Genomic DNA, 19,867 nt, shown 5'->3' with positions numbered 1-19,867 from the left:
AATTTAAAATTGTAATGATGTGGGGGACATTTATCATATATTATTTAAATGTCACAGCCTGCCTTGGTGTTGTTGCAGATCACAGTGTACCCATCTTCTGATGGCTGCTTCCTACAGGATAATGCACCACGTCACAAACCATCCCAAAACTGATGATAAAGTCACTGGACTCATATCGCCTTCAAAGTCCAACACCTTTGAAATGGGGTGGAACAAGACCTACAAATCTGCATTAACTGTGTGATGCCATCATGTCAATATGGAGAACAGTCTCAGGAATGTTTCCAGCCACTTGTCGAGGGGTCCGACGTGGTATTAACAAGGTGCAAGTAATGAAATCAGCATCTGCTGCATAAACTTTACCATAAGCATATTTGCTCTGACCCTGCTACACTACTACAGAACACTTGAATTGATCATTTCCCATCGCTCTCGTTCCTTTGACAGCATATATACCTGCAGTTCAAATCTACACACAAAAGACAGTAACGTACTGTAATTCCAGTGTCTGAAGTTTAATCAGGACAATAAACTCAATAACAGTAGTAGTGCAACTTGCAGTAGTAGCTTTTACAAAAAAAAGGGACAAACAAAAACACAGAGACACTGCAGCAGAAGTCTGAAAATCAAGCAGACAACAAAATAAATAAAAAAGATCTCCATTCAGCTTCGGTTTGTCTCATTGCCTTGGCTGTGCAAGGTAAAATCCAGAACATGTACATAAGTAAGAGCTGGGTTTTTACTTTGCAAACATGTTTATATAATAGTATAGCAGGAATGATTTAAGCCACAGTTTAACAGGCAAAAATACAAAAGTCATCTCCAACTGTAGGCATTGTTTTTCTTTATACCTGACCTTTAGTTCTTTAAGCAGCAGGAACAATGTAACAGCAGATTTCTTGGAGATTTTCATATCCTTAATGAATAAAGAGTCAGAGGTGAAAGTGCATGGGTGTGAGACCCCGAGGTCTAAAAACGAATTTACAGCTGTTCAAGACGCTCGTGGAAGAATCTGAAGCTTCTCTGGGATACGACACGGCATAATCCTAAACACATCTGTACAATTTAAAAGACAAATAAATTACACTAACCCAACACTCACTCGCACACAAAACACACATTCTTAAATCTGATAAATTAATTTAAAGAATAAAAATTAAAAAAAATATTCAGCAGAGGGAATATGATATAATACAAGTCATGAACAATATCAGGCAGCTGACGAGTGAGCCAATTAAAGATGACGCAGACACCACTGAGGCTTTTTTTTGACGTCGTCTGATAAAATGAACCTAGAACACTTCAAGTACTTGAAAACTTTTCTATCCATTTTAAAGTCACCTTCGTCAGGTAAAGCAGTGCTCCAGTCAGTAGTCACTAATGCCTGTTAGCTTATAACGTCACCCACACAGAGGTGATGACAGCAGCCATGTTGACCAGTGAGGGACAAAGCACAAAAGAGTTGTGTCCACCTTGCAGCTGCAGCATCGACAGAATCAAGTCTTTTAAAGGCAATTGAGTGTCCACTTCTGCCCCCTACAGATGGGAGAGCATCGTCCTCAGAGCTTTACAGGAAGACAAACTCTTCACTGCTTCTTCTGTTGTTGCTTCTGCCTAGTCTTCCTGGAGGCAGGATATGAGCTGGAGGTCCACTGTGATTGCTGCTGTGACCCTCAAGTCCATAATCCTGACTGTGGCCCTCCACGAAGGTGAAGACGGGATACTTCTCCTTCGACGATGAGAGAGCCTGGAAGGACAACAAAGTCAAGTTAAAGCAGATAATCTTAAAAACAAAACAGAATATATCACACGCAGAGAAAAAGAGGGGAAAAAAATCAGTTTTTGACATTTTTCTTCTTCAAACTATCACAATGATATTTCCCAATTTATTATATCTAAATTTGTTTTGGGAAAATAGTCCAATTTTGTTCTCCCACAATGGTAAATAATCCTTCTAAAAATTACCGCATGAATTACCGAGAACACTTAATCACTTCAAGATTGGGCCAAGCTCTAGTAATGGTGAAAAATGTAAAAGCCCAAACAAACCAATCCTTGGCACATATATTATTTGGATGGAATATGAAGATCTACATACAGTACCCGCTTTGATCGTGTAGCACTTGCTTTCTACATTTGCTCTCGTATTCAACTGACTGTTAGGCATTATAAAGAAAAGCAGCCAATTCTCATGTTTGGACCTCAACTCAGAAAAAATACAATCGGAAATCTTTGCTTGAAAAATTTGTGCAACTTCATCTATCGAAATTTTATCTGTGCAGATATAAAAACAACAAGATGATTATTCAGCTTTCTGGAGACGGAAGTGACACCTTAATATTGCTTTTTTTCTTTTTTCCCTCCCAAACCAACTCAACCATATTTAATTGCCAGAAACAAAAGAGAAACCGAAAAGAAAAAAAAAGAAAAAAGAATATGCTCATTTCTACTATGCTGTATAAATGAAATCAAAGCCACAAAAATGTGAGGAGGTTGTAAAAACTCACCTCACTAACAGCAGAACACAGAGACTCAAAGTCCTTCTTGTTCTTGGCGTAGAAACCGATGGTGCAGCTCGGATCCATGCGGTTGAAGGGCATCTTTTTAGGAGAGCTACAGTGGAACGACTGCAGAGTGGTAAAAGGAGACACGGGTCATACAATAAAAAGATCAGAGCCAACTAAGCAGACGTGTTATCTTTAATGACCCGTGAATGAGTTTGAAGTCATATGATCCCAGGAAAAAAAAGGAGATAAAAGCCAGACAGACAGAAGAGAAGAGTAATGAAGAAGGCAACAAACCTCCAGTGAGAAGTTAATTTGACTGACATCGACCACTGGCTGGCAGTAGTGAGGATCCAAATACAGCAGCTGCTCATCTGCCAGACAGAGAGGAATCCAAGTATAAAACAATAAATCAAATAGTTAAATGATAAATAGTCTCTCATACTTTTTATAATTCAGACAGCTTGTTCCTGCTGACCTTTGTAACAACTACCATGGAAGCCCAAAGCTGTAAGTTACAAACTCTACTTCCTTAACAAACCACTAAAACATATAAACATAAAACATACTGGTACTCAGGTTGTTGCACTCTACTTATTGCATTATTTATCGTGTTTATTTTATTACTTGTTATTCTGTTTGTATAAAAAAAACAACAAACAAACAAAAAAAAACCCAACCCCCCCCCAAAAAACTATTATTTATTACTTAAAAAAAAAAAAAAAATTCTGTATCTTTATTATCTGCATTATTTTGTTTCTTTTCGCTCCGGGACCGTGTGTACATAATTTCGTTCCACCTCATGTTAACATGTGATGCGAATGACAATAAAAGCTCCTTGAACCTTGAACCTTGATATGTATAACATTATATTAGAAATTGATACAAAAGGCCCAATTTAGAATTTTAATGTCAGAGAAGCTTTGTGATGGTTCATACAGGAAGTTTCCATTTGTAATGTGAAGATTTATTTGGGATGTGCTTTTTTGCCTTAATGGTTTTAAACCAGTGTCAGGCAGCAGTTAAACATGTTAGCAATCAGCTACTAAGCGACAAAGTGACAAATGACACCACAGTTTTTAAAAACACATTTTACTTATGCTTCTAGATATCCTAAGTTAACGTCTAAGAGTAAAGTGTAATGAAGAGTAATGCAGAGCATGATAAGCAGAAGTAGCAGTTCCCCACCAAAGCAGCGCGTCATTATCCACACCTGAGAGAATGTGTGGCTCCTGCATTGCCACTGCAAGAACAGTAGGGGTTGCAGAGGGGCCTAACAGCAAAAAAATGCCAATTCTTCCCTAGCTGCCCTTGCCTCGGCTGGATTTATGCAAAAAACACAGTATGTTTTTGGCAGTCCTCACCTTGGAACCCAATGAAGTACAGCGAATGTTTCGGTTTGCCTCCGATTATTCCAATACAGCAATCCAGTTTCAGGAAGTTCTGACAATGAACACAAATATTTTTAATACGAGTTTAGACACTTAAAATCCTTTAGGAAGTGGGGTCAGGCACTGGATGGTTGACAGACCTTGACACAATCGATGTAGGATGGATTGAGGGCCTCCCCTCCCAGCCGGACAGGGACCAGTATGATGACAGACTTCCAGTCCTGACTGGACGGATCAGAAGAAGTCTGATTCAGTGACCGATCACACAGACGCACCACATCTTCTTTGTACACTACAAGGCACAGAAACAGTGAGGGTTAAAACAGGCGTGACATACAGAGAAGACACTTTATTAGGTACACCTAGTTAGTACTGGTTTAGACTCCCTTTTGCAATCAGAACTGTCTTAATTATTTCTGGCACAAATTGAACTAAGTACTGGAAACATTCAGAGATTTTGGTCCATACTGATGTGACAGCATCACAGAGTTGCTGCAGATTTGACAGCTGCACATCTGTAATGCAAATAACTCCTGCTGACTGGATATTTCTCTCTATTTTGGATCATTCTTTAAAACCCAGAGATGATTGTGTGGGGAAATCCCAACAGATCAGCTGAAATATTCAGACCGGCCCATCTGGTGTAAACAACCATGCCACATTTTAAGTTCGTTAATCCCCAATTCTGATAAATGCTTTCAACTTTAGATGTACACAAATACTGACCGGTGAGTGTATTTACACAGTGTGCATATTGGTGCAAAGCAAATATCAATCTGCTCTTCTCTGATTATGAAGCTAAACAAATATCTGCTCTATAAATCTCACCTGTACAGTCCTGAGCCACATATACAGCCAGGTTTGTGACCACAGATGTTTTGTCCACTGCTTTCCTGAAAGGGACAAGAAAATAATTCCATGACTCTGGAAATGCTTAACTGCTGTGTAAATGATTTCAGAACACAGAAAGGCCTTGCTTGCAAAAACAAGCCCTTACCGTAGTATGTGTGCCACTACAGAGGGGCCATACCAGTCACCAGCCTTCTTCCCCGAACCTTTGCCAATATCCACCAGCTGGTGAACGCCAAAAGGTGCTGGGGGCTGATCCCCAAACCAGGTAACAAGCCTGGAATGGATGTGCTCTTGCCTGTCCTTTGTGGACTCGTGGACCCTTTTCTTCTGGCTGCATCTGGGTGCCTGACTGCTTGGGAGGGATTTCTCAGGGGTGCTGGAACCTCGTGGAGAGCCAAAGGAGGGTATTGGGACCCCTCCAGCCCGGGCTGGGGAACGTGGTCGGAATACCTCAAAGTCCACATCAGTAAGCTGCTGAGACTCTGGCCAAACCCAGTCTAGAAAAACAGAAACAAGCTTTTTTTTTTTGTCTTCAGACTTAAAACAATCAGAGGATGTTACAGACATCAGTATACACACAGAAAAAACAGTATTAAACTGTGTATAAAACAAAAGAATGGAGTTAGAGAAGGTATGGTTTGTCATTTTTTGAGTCAACCATAGACTGTATATAAAAGATGGACATGGCTACCATGTGGTAACCTGTTAGTGAGATCCCAAACCCGAGTTTTTCTCCTTGCTATCATAGTGGTGGTTGATGTGTCTGAGAAACCGAGTGTCCTCGGTTGCCAGATGGAGAGTCATACCTCTGGGCATCAAGTGGACCAGGAGCCCCTGTGCCAGCAGCATCTGCCCACTGCGCAGCATGCAGCCCCAACCACAGTCTGTTGTCCAGGTGGAGCCCTCCAGCTGAGGGAACTCTCTCCTATAGGTCAACCAGATCCTGGACACAAACGCTAGGCGGAACCGCTCCACCTCATCTGAGAGCGAGTGAAGTAGAGGTGGAGCAAGAGACACACACAAACACACACATATTTAGAGCTCTAGCACTTTGTTCAAGCAATAAGCTGCTTGTATCACTAATTCTAAATGAAAAGCTCAGTTATGATACCTGCATATAATATTTTGGAAATAAAAGTGCAGGTTTTGTCTGTTTTAGTTCCTACTGCTCAGCTTTCTCAAGTCAAATAAACATTTAAAAAGGAAACGGTTAACCAGTGTGGTTAGCCACAGCACACATCACTACAACACCTGGGGTGTATTCTTCTTCAAATTTCTCTTGAGAGGAAATAGTTTTAAGATGCATTAGTACATTTAGCACTTACCTTCACTGTTAAGCAGATAGGAGTGACCCAGGATAGTCACGGGAGACATCTTGTTAAAGGAGGTTTTAGACTTTACAGTCCAGCCTGCAGACAGAGGTGCAAAAAAGATTCTCAAAGCAGAAATCTCAGTACTCCTCTACATATACATAAATCCCACACTCAGTCTTCATTACTTTAAACTGACTACAAACCATATTTGACATTATTCCACGCTGACATAAGTTTGGCCTTGAGTTTGTCCATCTCATCAGGCTCCCCGGCGGCTTCTCTGCTGGCGTCTTGAGTTTGTGGAGGCCTGACTCCAAAGCTGCCCTGCCGCTCCATGGGCTGCTGCTGCCTCCCCCTGTCCACCAGCTCATCTTGCATGACTCCCCCTACGTACTGTGCTGCACTCGGGGAAACTGAGTTCATGGCTCCGAGACCTCAGAGCTTACCTCTTGTGCTCCTCATTGTGACACAGAACTGATGAGTGAAAGAAAAAGAGAAACAACACAAGAATCTAGGTAAATAATTAACCACTGATGCATTTTCATCTTGTACTCAAAACGCTTTTACACTTATCCTGCAACTCATATACTTATTAACTCAAATATTTACTTGGATTTAAACTAATCTAAAAGTGGCTTTTCTTCTTTGAATACACAGCACACAGTTACACTGGATTTTTCCTGGCTCTTAATTATCTGTGCTATCTTGTTTAACAGAAGTCTGAAATCTCCCTGTTATTTCTAGTTTATAAACACAAGTAAATTTTATGTTTCATCAAATTAAATAGTGGGTTTGAAATATTTATCTCTCAGTCCCGAATGTTTTTTATCTTCTACATTGCTGTTGTCACAAGTTCTCAACGGATAGACGTGACATTTGTCATCCATGTGATGGTAATAAGTTTCCCTTCTGTAATCAGAATGCTAAATATACATTTACTGATGCCTTTTGCTTCTGGTCAAGTACGGCCCACAGGTCTTGAAGTCTGGCGGTATAATACTGATAATCCTCTGTAGTGCCTGGTGTATTTCCATGCAATAGTTTTGTTTATGCTGAAATTCTACCTTGATGTAAGGAGCAATTAAAAAAAAAAAAAGTAAGATTCAGAGGCCCCATGAATCTTGTACTGATCACTTTCTATATTTATATATTGATTATTAGCCTGTAAATTTAGAGACACTTTTCATCGCAGATTCTGTCTTTTTGACATATAACTCTATACATGTCAGTTTCAACGCTGCCTTCAGAGATGAGCACCTGTTTCTGGTTTGTATGCTCTAACATTTTTTTTCCTGAAACCTGGTTGGGTGTTTTCTGTTTGATGTAATCGGAGGACCAGCTGTGTTGGTGGTTGTGGGGAGTGTTGTCTTGTTTTCATGTTTCATGTTGCTAAAAATAAACAAACAAACTCAGCCCAATTTCACTATTGTTAAAACTGAATTAGTAACAACAGAAGAGGCAGAGTTTGCACTTTGGAGATGAATGACTAATTATATAAACCATTAGGGTAAAAGAAGAAGTCAAATTTTTAGCTGATGTATGCGGGTATGTAACTGCAACAACTTTTATTTCCCCTTTAAGAAATCACAATGCCTGAAAACATCAAAATCATTCATTAAATAATACTTCTTATAAGAAGGAGGATTGTTATCCATGGCTAATCACTTCCTAACATTCACACAATAAAGCTGAAGTAGCACATACAACTCTGGATTCAGTGCTTTGCCCAAGAACACTTCCGCAGGTAGACTCAAACGGTCAAGGAACCTGTTGACTGACAGATGACCCACTCTACCACCTGAGCCACAGTGACTAAGACAGAGAGCTGGAAATGAAAAGACCCATTCTATGTCCAACTTCCACATTTACTATAATTGCTGTATTCTTTTATGTAAATGTCACTGGTATTTGAATATCATGACAGGTTTTTATTGTGTGCCCCTAGATATTTATATTTTTCTAAAAACTCAGTAAGGTCATTATTAAAAACTACTGAGGAAGCTGTTTGCTTTTGCACCTTCTTCTTAATCACATGTGCATTTGAAGCCTCCCTTGTGTATTTGTATCATCAGCTTGTATAACTGATTGAACTGTTGCCAGGATGCTGTTGCGAAAGAGATGTTTAATCTGAGTTGTCTTTCTGGTTAAGTAAAATATAAACAAATGTTCGTGTATACACAATTTTCTTTTTAGCCCACTTGCATTATACAGTCTGTCAATGCTCCACACTCATACTTTCTGCTGAAAACAATATGCTTGCATTTGAGAGACCCGATAACAGCCTAAGGACCTGAGCAGTTCACAGGTTTCCTTGTTTCATTATGGATGTTTAACACAAGAAAAAAGTAAGATCCTTCGTTTTTTAACATCTGTAAATCAGAATCAAGTGCAAACTGCGCAAAGAAACATAAAAAAAACCCCCAAAGTGTCAGAGTAAATCCGAGTAATCATCCACAGCTGTCCAGTTCACAATGTGAAAAACACGTAAGGAAAGTACCAGTGACTTTTTTCACCCTGCCCTGAAACTGATGAGTAGCACTTTCGACAGGGAACAGAGAGTATTACGGCGAGTACTAACTGATCCTGCTGATGGAAACGTTTCTATGGTAGAGAAGAAAAAAAAACACACATCATGTGATAACCATTTGACAACCGGTATGTCGGGCTTTTCAACGTCTGTAAAAGTCATCTGATGATGATGGTGGCTATCATTTTTCATCACCTGTAAGTCAACCGCTTTATTAACCATAATCTATTATAGAAACACTCTCATGATACGACCAGTGTCAGGGTATATGGACGGATTTCTGACCAGCAGCCTCACTGTCAATTCCCATTTACTCCTCTGGTCACAAAGACTCACCAGCACTATAGCGCATACCTAATTTAAAAAGCGTCTTTAACCATTATTAAAGAATCACAGGCCAGCAACAACATACCTGATGTAAAGGTCGGTTAAGCCGGTGGGTACCCCGTAATAGAGCCACTCATTTCGGATATTTCCTCCCTCCTGGCGTACAGCGGCAGCCTGAGACTAGCTGGCTGAACACGCTAACTTCAGCAGCTAGCCCCGGCGTTAGCTCTCTAGCACTGAAGACGGAATCCCCGAAGAGCTTAATGCTTTTATAATAAAATACAGTTCATGTACGAATGGTAGACTTCCTCCAATTTAACACAGGAAGTCATTTATCTACACAGTTACGAAGATAAGCTACTACATAGCGTCTATGCTGCTCGGTGTGACAGCCCCTGACCGGACAACATTTACTTCCTGTTGTCCTTTTCCGGCGCACCACTATTGGTTGAATTAAATCCTGTAGCAAATCTGATAGGATAATATTGCACTAATGCGCAGTGCAGTGTGCCATTGGCTAATAATAAGTCCCGTAGTTATGCAATGAGTGACCTGGTTAAAAAGTATGCGTTAGTAAACATAAATAATAAATTTAGGTACAAACATGCCAACAATTGAAAAAAGTTAAAATAATAAGTAACATACAATTTTGGTTTAAATATTAGTAAATAATTACGGTGTAATTGCAACTTTCAACCAAAATAACCATCATACATCCAAAATCCAACAAAAAAAGAAAAAAGTCTCAAGCAGGACCCAGTAGGGAATTGGCAGAAACGCCAGCTACTGATAGATAGAGCAGTTTCTTGAGGCTGTAAGACCAGAGTGAGCAACCTGTGCACTGCCTGGACTGACTACAAGAAAGCCTGTGAATCAATCCCTCATGCATGGATCCTGGAATTCCTAGAACTGTACAAGATCAACAGGACCCTAAGAGCCTTCTTTAGGAAAGTCACCATCAAGAGCGGGATTTACCAAGGAGATGCTCTGTCCCCACTGCTGTTCTGCGTAGGCCTGAACCCCCTTTTAGCCAGAAGATTAACAAGACTGGATATGGATACCGACTACAAAAGGGAGCAAATATTATCCACCTCCTCTATAAGGAAAGAACGAGTCTGAGCACTAATGAGTGTCAGAACCACTATCCAGGATGAAACAGCAAAGTCCATGAGTACACCAGGATGATGGCCACAACTGATTATGTGAATTCTGAATGCCTCAGACAGAGGAAACTCGAGAAAGAAGAGGAACCATCATGGAATGATAAGCCTATGCAGGGAACCCTGCGGGACTTCTTAATAGTAGAAGACTCAAGCTTTAAAGACAAAGAAGGTTAAGTAACTTTATATTATATAGTTATAACATATATTTTTAACACGTCATCCTATCCCTGGCATCCTCCAGTGTCACACCAACCCTCTGCATGTCCTCAATCACTGCATCCAATCTTTTCTGTGGTATTTTTCTCCTGCTCTCAAGCTCAATATTCAACAGTGTTTGTCCAGTATATTCACTTACCCTGTGCTGTACATCTACAAACCATTTCAGTCTTGCTTCTTTAACTTTCTTTTGAAACCCCTCAGCCTAATTTGTCCCTCTGATATACTAATTTCTAATCTTGTCCATGCCACTAACTCTTAATGAAAATCTTTTCTGCCTCCTGTCTTTTGTCAGCATCACTGTCTTCAAACCAAACATCATAGCACCACATCATAGCACACACCACTACCATCTTTTAAATTAGTAATATATTAACAGACCTGTCATATGTCTTCAAATACATATGGATAAATTTTCATGTAAAAATAAATTACCTCCAAGTATTTGATTTTCAGGGGTTAGACTGATGGTTATAACATTGCTTAATTAATCAGCTATGACAGTAATCATTTATTGCACCTGTACAGCTGCACAGCTATTATAGGGCAAACTGCAGACAGGTTGCCAGTTTACTGTATCACAGAACGGTAGACCACTTAACCTCACATGCATGTCTTTGGACTATGAGAGGAAGTCAGACTACGCACAGAGAACATGCATCTCTACACAGAAAAGGCCCCCGCTGGCCTGGTTAAGTCAGACCAAGGGCTTTCTCATTGTGAGGCAACAGGACTAACCACTGTACCGCCATGATGCCCTAGTTCAAGCAAATTATTTTGATTTAATTTATCCTTATTCTAAGAAAGATTTCAGTGTAAGTCTTTCACTTATAATGAAGTATTTGTTTAGTTCTGTCTTAATATGGCTTCACATGTGGAGATGTGTATACACATGTATACACCATGCCCTAGACTTGGCCCCTAAGGTTAACTGGTGATTCCAAACTGACTGTAGGCTCAGATGTTAGCGTGTGGTTGTCTGTCTCTCTGTAGTGGCTCACAACTTGTACAAGGTGTGCTTTTTCTCTTGCTCTGTACCAGCTAGGAAATTCTCCAGCCTTCCTGCAACTCCAAAAGTAGTAGAAAATAGACGGGCCTTAGACACTTAAAGGATGTGAATGTTTTCTCCACTAGTCAATGACAGTTTTGTTTTTCTTCAGTAGAAGAAAAAGATTCTAATTCATTTTACTTTGTGAATAAATGCAGCTAACTGTAATCTTGATAGTCTTGGTAGGATCAGAGGCCTTTTCATTTGTAAAGGAATCAGCTTCATAAACCTTTTCACAGCAGGAGAAACACAGAGATAACTAATAACATTAACTATGACTTTATTCCAGAGATTATAGCGCTGCAGCAGCTGTGAAAGGTTATTAGCTACACCCGTCTTTGATGGCTCTAAATGCTCTAAAAAAGGTCTATTTTTTTAAAAAAAATGATTCATATTTGCCCCTTGGTAACACCCTTTCAGAAAGTAGGACACTGAAGTCAGAATTAACAACACCCGCCAAGCTCTTCTATAAGTAACAGCTACGATGACATGAACATCTTTTTTTCAGGTGTAAAGAACTTATTTATAATTACCTGCACGCTGTAGGCAGAGGTGTGCTTACTGTGATAAATGCTGCTGTGGGATTAGAGGTTAAAGCCAAAAAAGAGTGAGATTCTGCAAGTTTTGGAACAAAAACTGAATTTTATTCCACGTACTGCACTTCAGGTGTCTGCATTTAGATCACACCTATCACAAACAAAAATGCCGCAGTGGTACAACTAAATACACTTCGAGTGAACAGAGAAATGTGGAATGTTTTTATACTTATCAGACTTTTGTGTTCATTTGTAGAATCCATATTGTATACAGGATAGTAACTTACAAACAATATCATCAACTCAAGATTTTTTTTCTTTCAAATAAAGTGCATTTCTACTACTCTCTCTGTCAACCACGAAAAGAACAAGACATTTTAAAACATGTATTATAGACACCACTGATCAGCAAAAGGCCTGAATTTTGATACAATAACTGCAGGAGTTTACAGTTTGTTTTCTTAATCGGGTGATTTGAGATGACCTGATGACTCCTTTATTACATCAAGGTATAAAAGGACTCCTTGCTGTGAATATAAGACAGTATATTTAAAAATGTAACTATTCACAAAGATATAATTAACAGTCACAACGGAAAATTAATAATTCATGTTTCAAGTGTTCATTTTATAATTACTGCAAATATTTTGTCATTAGAACTGTAAATGCATATTTGGTAACCGTATGGCTAACAACAACCATCAAATCAGTGCTCTGCACTTCATCAAGGAAACACTCACTCTAATAGATTATGATTTTTCAAATATTTGATATCAATGCTAACCACTGGAGGGCAGTAGAGTAGTGTGTCAAATGGGAAAAGAAATCCCTGCCAAGCACGTAAGGCATGGGATATGTTTTCATATTCATGAATGGTTATGTGAAAAAACTGTAGAGTGCCAACACAGCAGAGATCAGCCTCCTGGTTTGTAGCTCTATGCAGTCTTAAGCTCATTGTTGCGGGTTTCCAGGCAGATACAACAATGTAAAGCAACAAGCGGCTGCTCTTCGTTAAACTGTACACTGAACACCCAGTCGGAAATGACCGAGACAAACTTTCACTAGATATGTTGTGCAGACTGAACCACTTGTTTGAGGTTTGGAGGTAAAAGTACATTTCAGTCCGTGAACTTCTGCCTTGGTGTCAGATTTACATGCTGTTGTTGGCTGAATCAGTTTCCCTTTTACATTTTTAGAACCTCGAATATCTACAATAAATCAAATCACTGGCAGAAAGTGACAATTAACAATCACATCTGGATTAATCTGTTTAGCCACCTACTCTCACACATGGATTTGCATAAGATTATGTACACTGGATAGCCATGAATTACAAGAAAGTGACTATGACCAATGAGAGAGGAACATCTTTTTGTGTGTGTGTGTCTCCTGTGAACATTTCCCAGCATTCCTGCTGAGATCACTGACAAACATGTTTATCTGTATGTTGCACAGCAAAATGTGAGGATTATATTAATCAGTCTGGACAAGCTAACTTGTAAGTACCTAAATACAAAGTCATTCTGATTACACTGTAGATAGCCTGGTTTAATGAGAACAGGCTCGATGTGATATTCCATGTATGCACAAACCCTACTTTTGCTATAGAGCCCTTTAACAAGTAGATTATAGTATGCTACATCCATGACTGCCTGCTTTTCCAGATTTGACTGAAAACAACACATGGGTTCACTGCATATGTGCATAATACATTTTTCTATGCCTTAACATGCTATAGTCTTCCAAGCAACCTTCACTGTGCCGGTTTAATTTGTTGGGGAAGGATTTCCTTCCTGCTTAAAAAATACAATAATACTTTAACTGTTACTGGATCCTGACTGCTCATTTTGAGGGGAATTTCCATGCCATGACCCTCGCTGAGTCGGCCGAGTCTTTGAACAGACACAAACATGGTCACACGCTTCTTAATCCACTCATAAACACACTTGTGTCCTAATTCGTGTGACCACAGGTGTATGGATTTAAATGCATGAAAATCAGCTGCTGACACGGCTACTTCCTGTGGCGATGTGTGAGTGTGTGTTTGCGAATGTGGCAGCAGCCAGAGATGGAGTGAAGAAAAGGGCTGCGGTAGCCCATCCTGTGAAGGAGAGATAAGCGCCGAGCGCCGAGGTCTGACGTTCTTGCTTTCCTCTGTGGCCTTCAAGAACCACCAGAAATTGTCCCAGGGTAGCTAAACACACATGCGCTTGCACACACAAACACACACACACACACACACAAAATCCCCTGCGACAGAGATTGCGAGACTGTGCTCGCTGTGACGTCCGCTGACAGAGTGCCTGCTTTGGCTTCGTCTGACCGTTTAACTCAGGAAAGTAAACTGCTGGATGATGAATAAAGAGCTCAATTATCTTCTTACTCAGTAACTGTTTGATGTGTCAACTTTGATTTGACTGTTTCACTGCTTTGGTTGACGTGCAGTAAAAAAACCAAACAAAAAAAAGGGCTGGCTGAAAGAAAAAATAGAGTGACTGGATTTGGTATTCACAGTATTCAGCATGTTTTGATCTGTAAAGCACTTTTTGACCATCTTGTACCTATTATACATGTACAGTACAAACCATGTGACATGCATTCACACAGACCCACACATATACATCTGATAAAGTGTTTCACGTTACATTTAGAGTCCTCTTATTAAAGTATTTATAATAGAAAATCAACAGTTAATGCACCTTTACAGTAGATCTTTTACTCCTGGTTTTAAGTTAGATTCAGTCAGTGATTGGAATCAATAAATAACATTTTATACTCTGAAACTGGAATGTACATTGGTTTTAAGTGCTAGTCTTCTGTTGCATTGTTCTACCAAAAAAGGCATCTTCTTTTTTTTTCTTTTTCTTTTTACTAAAGTCCCATTTAGGGACTCCATGAGGTCACATTTTCGGCAGGCTGCTACCTGTTGCCTTCTCTAGCGGTGAAGCAGCAGGACTCTGGGTCACCACTGCAGCCCCAACAACCACTCGACCTCCAGCTGGAGAGTCAGACTTTCCCACTGTGCCTCCCTGCTTTTCCTCTGCTGCTTTAGACTGCTGCTCTTTGCTCTTGGCCCCCTCTTGAGAGCCGAGCTTGATCGGCCCGAGGACGTTTTTGGCCACAGTGGTCAGCTGGCTGACGAAGCTTGTCTTGTCACCAGGGGAGACAGGCCGTGACTTACAGAGGGAAGGTCCACAGAGGGAGGGGGTTACCGCGGTTGGGGAGGGAGAAGGAGAGGGTGAGTGCTCCTCCACCACCTCCAGACGACATTTGTCCTCCCAGTCGAGTGATCCCCGGTAGCAGTTGACAGCCCCGAGTCCCTGCCTCACTTTGGCCAGTGACAGCGCCTGCCCATGCGGGGGAACGACAGGAGCGAGGACCCGAGCTGGTAGCTTGGGGCTTTTGGAGCTGAGGTCTGGTGTCCTTGTGTCAACGCTGTCAGTCCCCAACTTTCTCAGGGCGTCTCCCACTCCTGATGGTTTAAAGGTTTTGCTCAGAGGACCTCCTGTCACTGTTGTGTTGATGCCAGCGGACTTATCTGGAGCAGAAGCAGAGCTTTTGCTGTAGGCAGCTCCAGGAAGACCACACCTGCTCTTGTTGTCTCCTTCCTGCTTTGATTCAGGTCTGCCCCCTAGCTGCTGCTCCTGTGGATGTTTACTATTAGAAAACAGACTTTTGGCTATCTTGGAGTCTAGCTGTTTTGGAGGGATGTCCGCCTGACTCTGGGTGAGCTTCTCAGGCCCCTTGTGAGCGCCTAAACCCCCTGTTGTTTTGGTAGGCGTGCTAGGGGTTATAGCTTTAGTAGTTCCTGCACTTAGTACGGAGCTTTGTGAGTTCAAAGGCTGCTCACTTGCATGAGGTTTTCTTCCTAAGGATGAGTGCGATCCTGTCCCAGCCTCCTTCTCCCTCTCCGGTCCTCTCTCTTTCTCTTCCCTCTCCCTTCCAGCCAGTAGTGTTTCCCTGCTCAGTGGTGACTCCTGTCTCCCTAGTCTCCTCGCTGGCTTCAGCACACCGGTCTCTGGGGAAGTTGAGGATGAGGGTAGAGGGGGAGGATTAGGAGGCAAATTTTCCCCTTCTGTCTCCAGCAGGCTCTGGAGCCCAAGCTCGCAGAGGAAGGCGTCCTTGCGGTACTCAGAGTGCTGCACCTCGAGGCTGTGTTTCCTCAGTGGACCCCCCAACCCTCCTGTAGAGCTTGACTGGGTTAGAGGCGAGCCTAGCTTCTCTGCTGACTGCACACGTTTGAGGAGAGGTGATCGCGGAGGCTCGGCGCTCTTGGGCCTGGGACGTACCACCGGCGGGGAAGAGTGGAGCTTGGCAGGGAAAGACTGGGTTGTGTTGGAGCTCCCTACAGTGTGACCTGGTAAAGGTGGAGGTGAAGACTGGGTGGGGGAGGGCGTGTGAGCCAGCGGGGACAGTGGAATATTACCGGCAGACTTACAACGGGCAGACCGATACTGGCGGTGGAGTTTCGGGGAGAGGCCGTGCAGTGAGCTGGGTCTCATGTGCTGCGAGGGAGCCGGGGAGTTTGGAGTGCTGGATGCTGCAGAGCTGCTCTGAGAGGACGCACCTGCAGAGGGCAGAAAAGATGAGTGAAGCTGTCAAAACCCCCAAGGAAGTAAAATTAATTTGTGCACTGTTTATTTCCAGTGTCCTACCCAAATATGAGGGCTCAGGGGTGGAGCGATAGCCCTGAGTTGGAGACCGTGCAGACAGGCTGTGAGTTGGGGAGCCAGGAAGACTCTCACTGGAGGACAGAGAGCGATTCAGGGAGGACAAGCTGCGGCTGGTGTGCAGGAGATTGGACTGTTTTGTGATCTTGCGGAACAAGGAGCTACGCTTCTTACTGCGGGATAGAGAAGAGAATAAATAAAGAAGAAAGGAAGGTTTGAATTGGGATCAACAAATAACCGACAGTAATTTACAGTCTTTATTAACCTTGGTTAAAAGCACAGTACTGATGGGTTTGCAAGTAATGCGTACTAGCTACAGATCATACAGTACGCTGAGTATTTTAAACTGTTGCTAAGCATTTCTCAAAAACACTACACAATTTTGCATTAATTCTCTATTAATTTCATCATATCAGACATTTTGTTTTTAACTAACCACTCAGGGCAATGTGCTGCTCTACAGTGTTTTGACAAATTTCCTGTCATTGCTGCATTCAAGATAACTTTGACCTCAGGCGGTTGCTGACAAAAACTTGTTTTGCAACGTCTTGTTATAGTCTCCGCAGATTATTTTCTGTAGTACATTAAAATGAATAGAAATCAGGTGCTGCTTTAAATGTATAATGTGTACCTCAGTCACAAAACTTTCATAATCAATAAAGCAAAACACGTAAAGCTCTTGAGTTAGTACATTATATCGCATGTAAGGCTAACTCCTCTTCGGTCTATAGCCATTATAATAATGAAAAATATGTTACTGAGGTGAGAGTTCAGCTGAGTCGTTGTATAAGTGCAGTGTAGCAGCTACTTGTCCTACTTGTCCTGGCTGTCTTTGCCCATCGTCCTCTTGTTTCGCCGGGCCATCTTGCACTTGTAGCTGGCCTTGCGAGCAGGGCCCACTTTAATGGAGGTGTTCTCAAAAGGTGTGGTTGTCACCGTCACCTTGTTGCCACTCTGCACAGAAGAGCAATAATAATTTCCACACTGACAAGCCCATTTACATAAAGCCTTCTCTTGAAATTGAAAGCTGGTTATTTATATTGCCAGCGCAGAACAACTGCGAATAAATAAGCCTGCTGACCTTGAGGATGAGCTCCACTACTTCAGTGTGGACCAGACCGTGGACGGGCTCCCCGTTGACATGAGTGATGAGGTCACCAGCACAAAGGCCAGCTTCCTGGGCGGGGCCACCGTCCTCCACATGCTGCCAAAACGCAAAAAATATTCAAGTTCACGGGAGGGGAAAATCACCTCCATGTAAACACTAACAGAATGCTCATGTTGTGATTCTCACTGGTAAATCTCAAGACAAGACAAATATTTTCAGATCAGATTATGTAGCATATTTGTGTATGGCGAGATTAGAAAAGTGGCTCTAACGTTCAACAGCAGTGTTAGATCTTGTTATGTCCTTATTGTCCAGCTTTACCGCCGTCCTAATCCTGCTCTGCATTCTAAGTGCTTCCCTTCAGCTTAATCCCCCTTTTTTAAATTATTGATTCCTATTTAATGGCAGGTCCACTTTTAAAAGCACACTCACAAATCAAAACACAGGCCATCCCTCTTTGCGTGAGGTTATGGAGTTCAGCTACAACATTAATACATGTCTGAAAGTTTCTTACCCAAACAATGTGATGTACGCTGTAGATATCACTGTCTCCAATGTAGACTCTGATGGCTCTGAGAGTAAAGCCATATTTCTTTCCGGAGCGGTGGATGGTAATGGGGGAGCGCAGCACACTGACTGCTGGGAAAAAGTCTCTGCTGGGTGAAGAGTCGCGTGACGAAGGATTGGAGGAGAAAGAGTGGGGCGACATGGGACTGGCCAGCGGGGAGAAGCCGCCATGCTGCTCCACTAAAAGCAAGGAGATGGTAAAGAGGAGAAATAAGTATGATGTATCAGTAGTATTATTAAGTGTTTCTCTTGTCTCTTTCCTTGCCCTTCTTACCTGATGGTATGATAACAGACAGGGCCGTGGCAGAGGCTGATTTAATGACCTTGTTGCCTGCTCTGGAGTTTCGCTTCTCTCCCTCACCAGACAAATGCTGATGGCGTGCCCTCCGGAGGACCAAGTCATTTGTTGCTCGGGGCCCCAGAGGGTCATACAGAGGAGTCATCACATCCCGGCCGGTTGCTGCAGGACCCGGGGATAATGTGGTGATGGCTGTGGTAATGCCCGGTGTCTCTCCTGGTCTTGGAGATTTGTCTGTGAGCACACAAATTAGTAACAATGTTAAAAATAACTCAGCTAACTCAACAGCAGCCATCTTATAGGCAAAACCTCTTTTGCTTTCTCTATCTGCTCTAAAATTTGTCACTTTCTCTCCTTGCAAACATTTCACTATCATTGAGGCTTTCCTGCTTACACACCTGCCCCATTGATCTCCTTCAGACTGTTCCTTTGCTCCAGCAGGCTCGGTGATGGGACAGTAGTCCCGTCCAACGAAGTGCCACGGACCTTCATGTAGTTCTGGCGGGACAGGAATTCGGACTCGCCCTCTAGAGGTGAGGCAAAACGATGCGTGTCCATCAGAGCTGAGAAGCGTCGTCGGGCACCAAGAGGAGGGCTCGCATCGCCTTCTGTGTACAGGGACTCTGAACAGGACAGGCGCTTCCTGTAAGAGAAGGATGCAGTCAAAGAAGGTAATGGCACAAATTTCTCTGCAACCATGCAAGTGACTGTCTGCTCTAACAGTGTAGCAATGACTATTACAGCCTTAACAGACCTACAGAACCTGTGTGGGTGTGTTTTCCTTCCCTGCTTTCGGTAATTACCATTCTACAAAAATTCAGCCGATGGGAATGTCAATGATTCTACACTAGGAATAACAAAAACTCACAATTTAAGAAATATGACAAAAAGTCTGAGATGATATTTTTTTTTAAATTTCTAAGGAAAACATTTATTTCTGGTTAATGAACCACATCATTTTACTTTGCATTTGAATTAGCAGTAATTAAATACCAGTGATTTTTTAGCAGAGAAAGACAGGACACAATCAGATCATGCATTTTATTATTTTTCTAATTAAATCATAATTAAATAATGAGCTGTAGGAAAAAAGACTTGATTGAAGAGAGAGATGATACAGATAATGTCCATTTGTTTTGGATGGGGAGAAAATATGTAAGGTAATAAATAATGAGTCTCTTGATTTTCTATTATGGAGACAGAACCTATCAGTTACTTCCTTTCACGTGTGAATACAGAGTGATTTCAATCCTGACAAATAGCCTGAGGTGAAATGGAGACATGAGAAGTCATGGAAATCTGTTTCTGGTGTATGCAAACCACAGTACGAATGAATTAGATCTCACA

At 41.8% G+C, this 19,867-nt stretch overlaps 2 protein-coding genes across 4 annotated transcripts in view; both read right to left on the bottom strand.

The window, feature by feature from the left end:
- Positions 1–494: 494 nt before the first annotated feature.
- atg4da (autophagy related 4D, cysteine peptidase a) lies at positions 495–9,355 on the bottom strand. Its single transcript, XM_003447923.5, has 11 exons — positions 9,000–9,355; positions 6,264–6,534; positions 6,073–6,156; positions 5,554–5,727; positions 4,893–5,244; positions 4,724–4,788; positions 4,036–4,187; positions 3,869–3,947; positions 2,802–2,878; positions 2,508–2,627; positions 495–1,747 (listed from the first exon to the last, which is right to left on the bottom strand). Exons 2-11 carry the CDS (start codon positions 6,481–6,483, stop codon positions 1,568–1,570), a joined length of 1,503 nt encoding a protein of 500 aa, XP_003447971.1. The 5' UTR covers positions 6,484–6,534; positions 9,000–9,355; the 3' UTR covers positions 495–1,567.
- Positions 9,356–11,963: 2,608 nt separating this feature from the next.
- The window catches only part of mast1a (microtubule associated serine/threonine kinase 1a), a 78,074-nt gene continuing 70,170 nt past the window's right edge, over positions 11,964–19,867 (bottom strand). For all 3 annotated transcript variants that reach the window (XM_005469907.3, XM_019359863.2, XM_005469908.4), the window contains 7 exons: positions 18,919–19,163; positions 18,497–18,754; positions 18,170–18,402; positions 17,629–17,751; positions 17,365–17,501; positions 16,533–16,720; positions 11,964–16,444 (listed from right to left, as the gene is read on the bottom strand). In XM_005469907.3, the coding sequence (XP_005469964.1) occupies positions 14,778–16,444; positions 16,533–16,720; positions 17,365–17,501; positions 17,629–17,751; positions 18,170–18,402; positions 18,497–18,754; positions 18,919–19,163 (2,851 nt within the window). In that variant the 3' untranslated portion in view covers positions 11,964–14,777. The remainder of the gene's footprint in view (positions 16,445–16,532; positions 16,721–17,364; positions 17,502–17,628; positions 17,752–18,169; positions 18,403–18,496; positions 18,755–18,918; positions 19,164–19,867) is intronic.

Source organism: Oreochromis niloticus, linkage group LG6, assembly GCF_001858045.2.
Source record: "Oreochromis niloticus isolate F11D_XX linkage group LG6, O_niloticus_UMD_NMBU, whole genome shotgun sequence".
Lineage (NCBI taxonomy): Eukaryota > Metazoa > Chordata > Actinopteri > Cichliformes > Cichlidae > Oreochromis > Oreochromis niloticus.
Note: the sequence above shows the minus strand (reverse complement) of the source record. Positions and strands in the feature narration are given on the sequence as shown.

What these genes read in the sequence shown, in the direction of transcription:
- atg4da (XM_003447923.5), bottom strand. Translation starts at nt 6,483, where the DNA reads ATGAACTCAGTTTCCCCGAGTGCAGCACAGTACGTAGGGGGAGTCATG. An exon ending in GGTCCACTTGATGCCCAGAG is followed by an intron (nt 5,245 to 5,553) that starts GTATGACTCTCC and finishes CTGTTTTTCTAG; the next exon opens with ACTGGGTTTGGCCAGAGTCT. An exon ending in CCTACATCGATTGTGTCAAG is followed by an intron (nt 3,948 to 4,035) that starts GTCTGTCAACCA and finishes GTTCATTGTCAG; the next exon opens with AACTTCCTGAAACTGGATTG.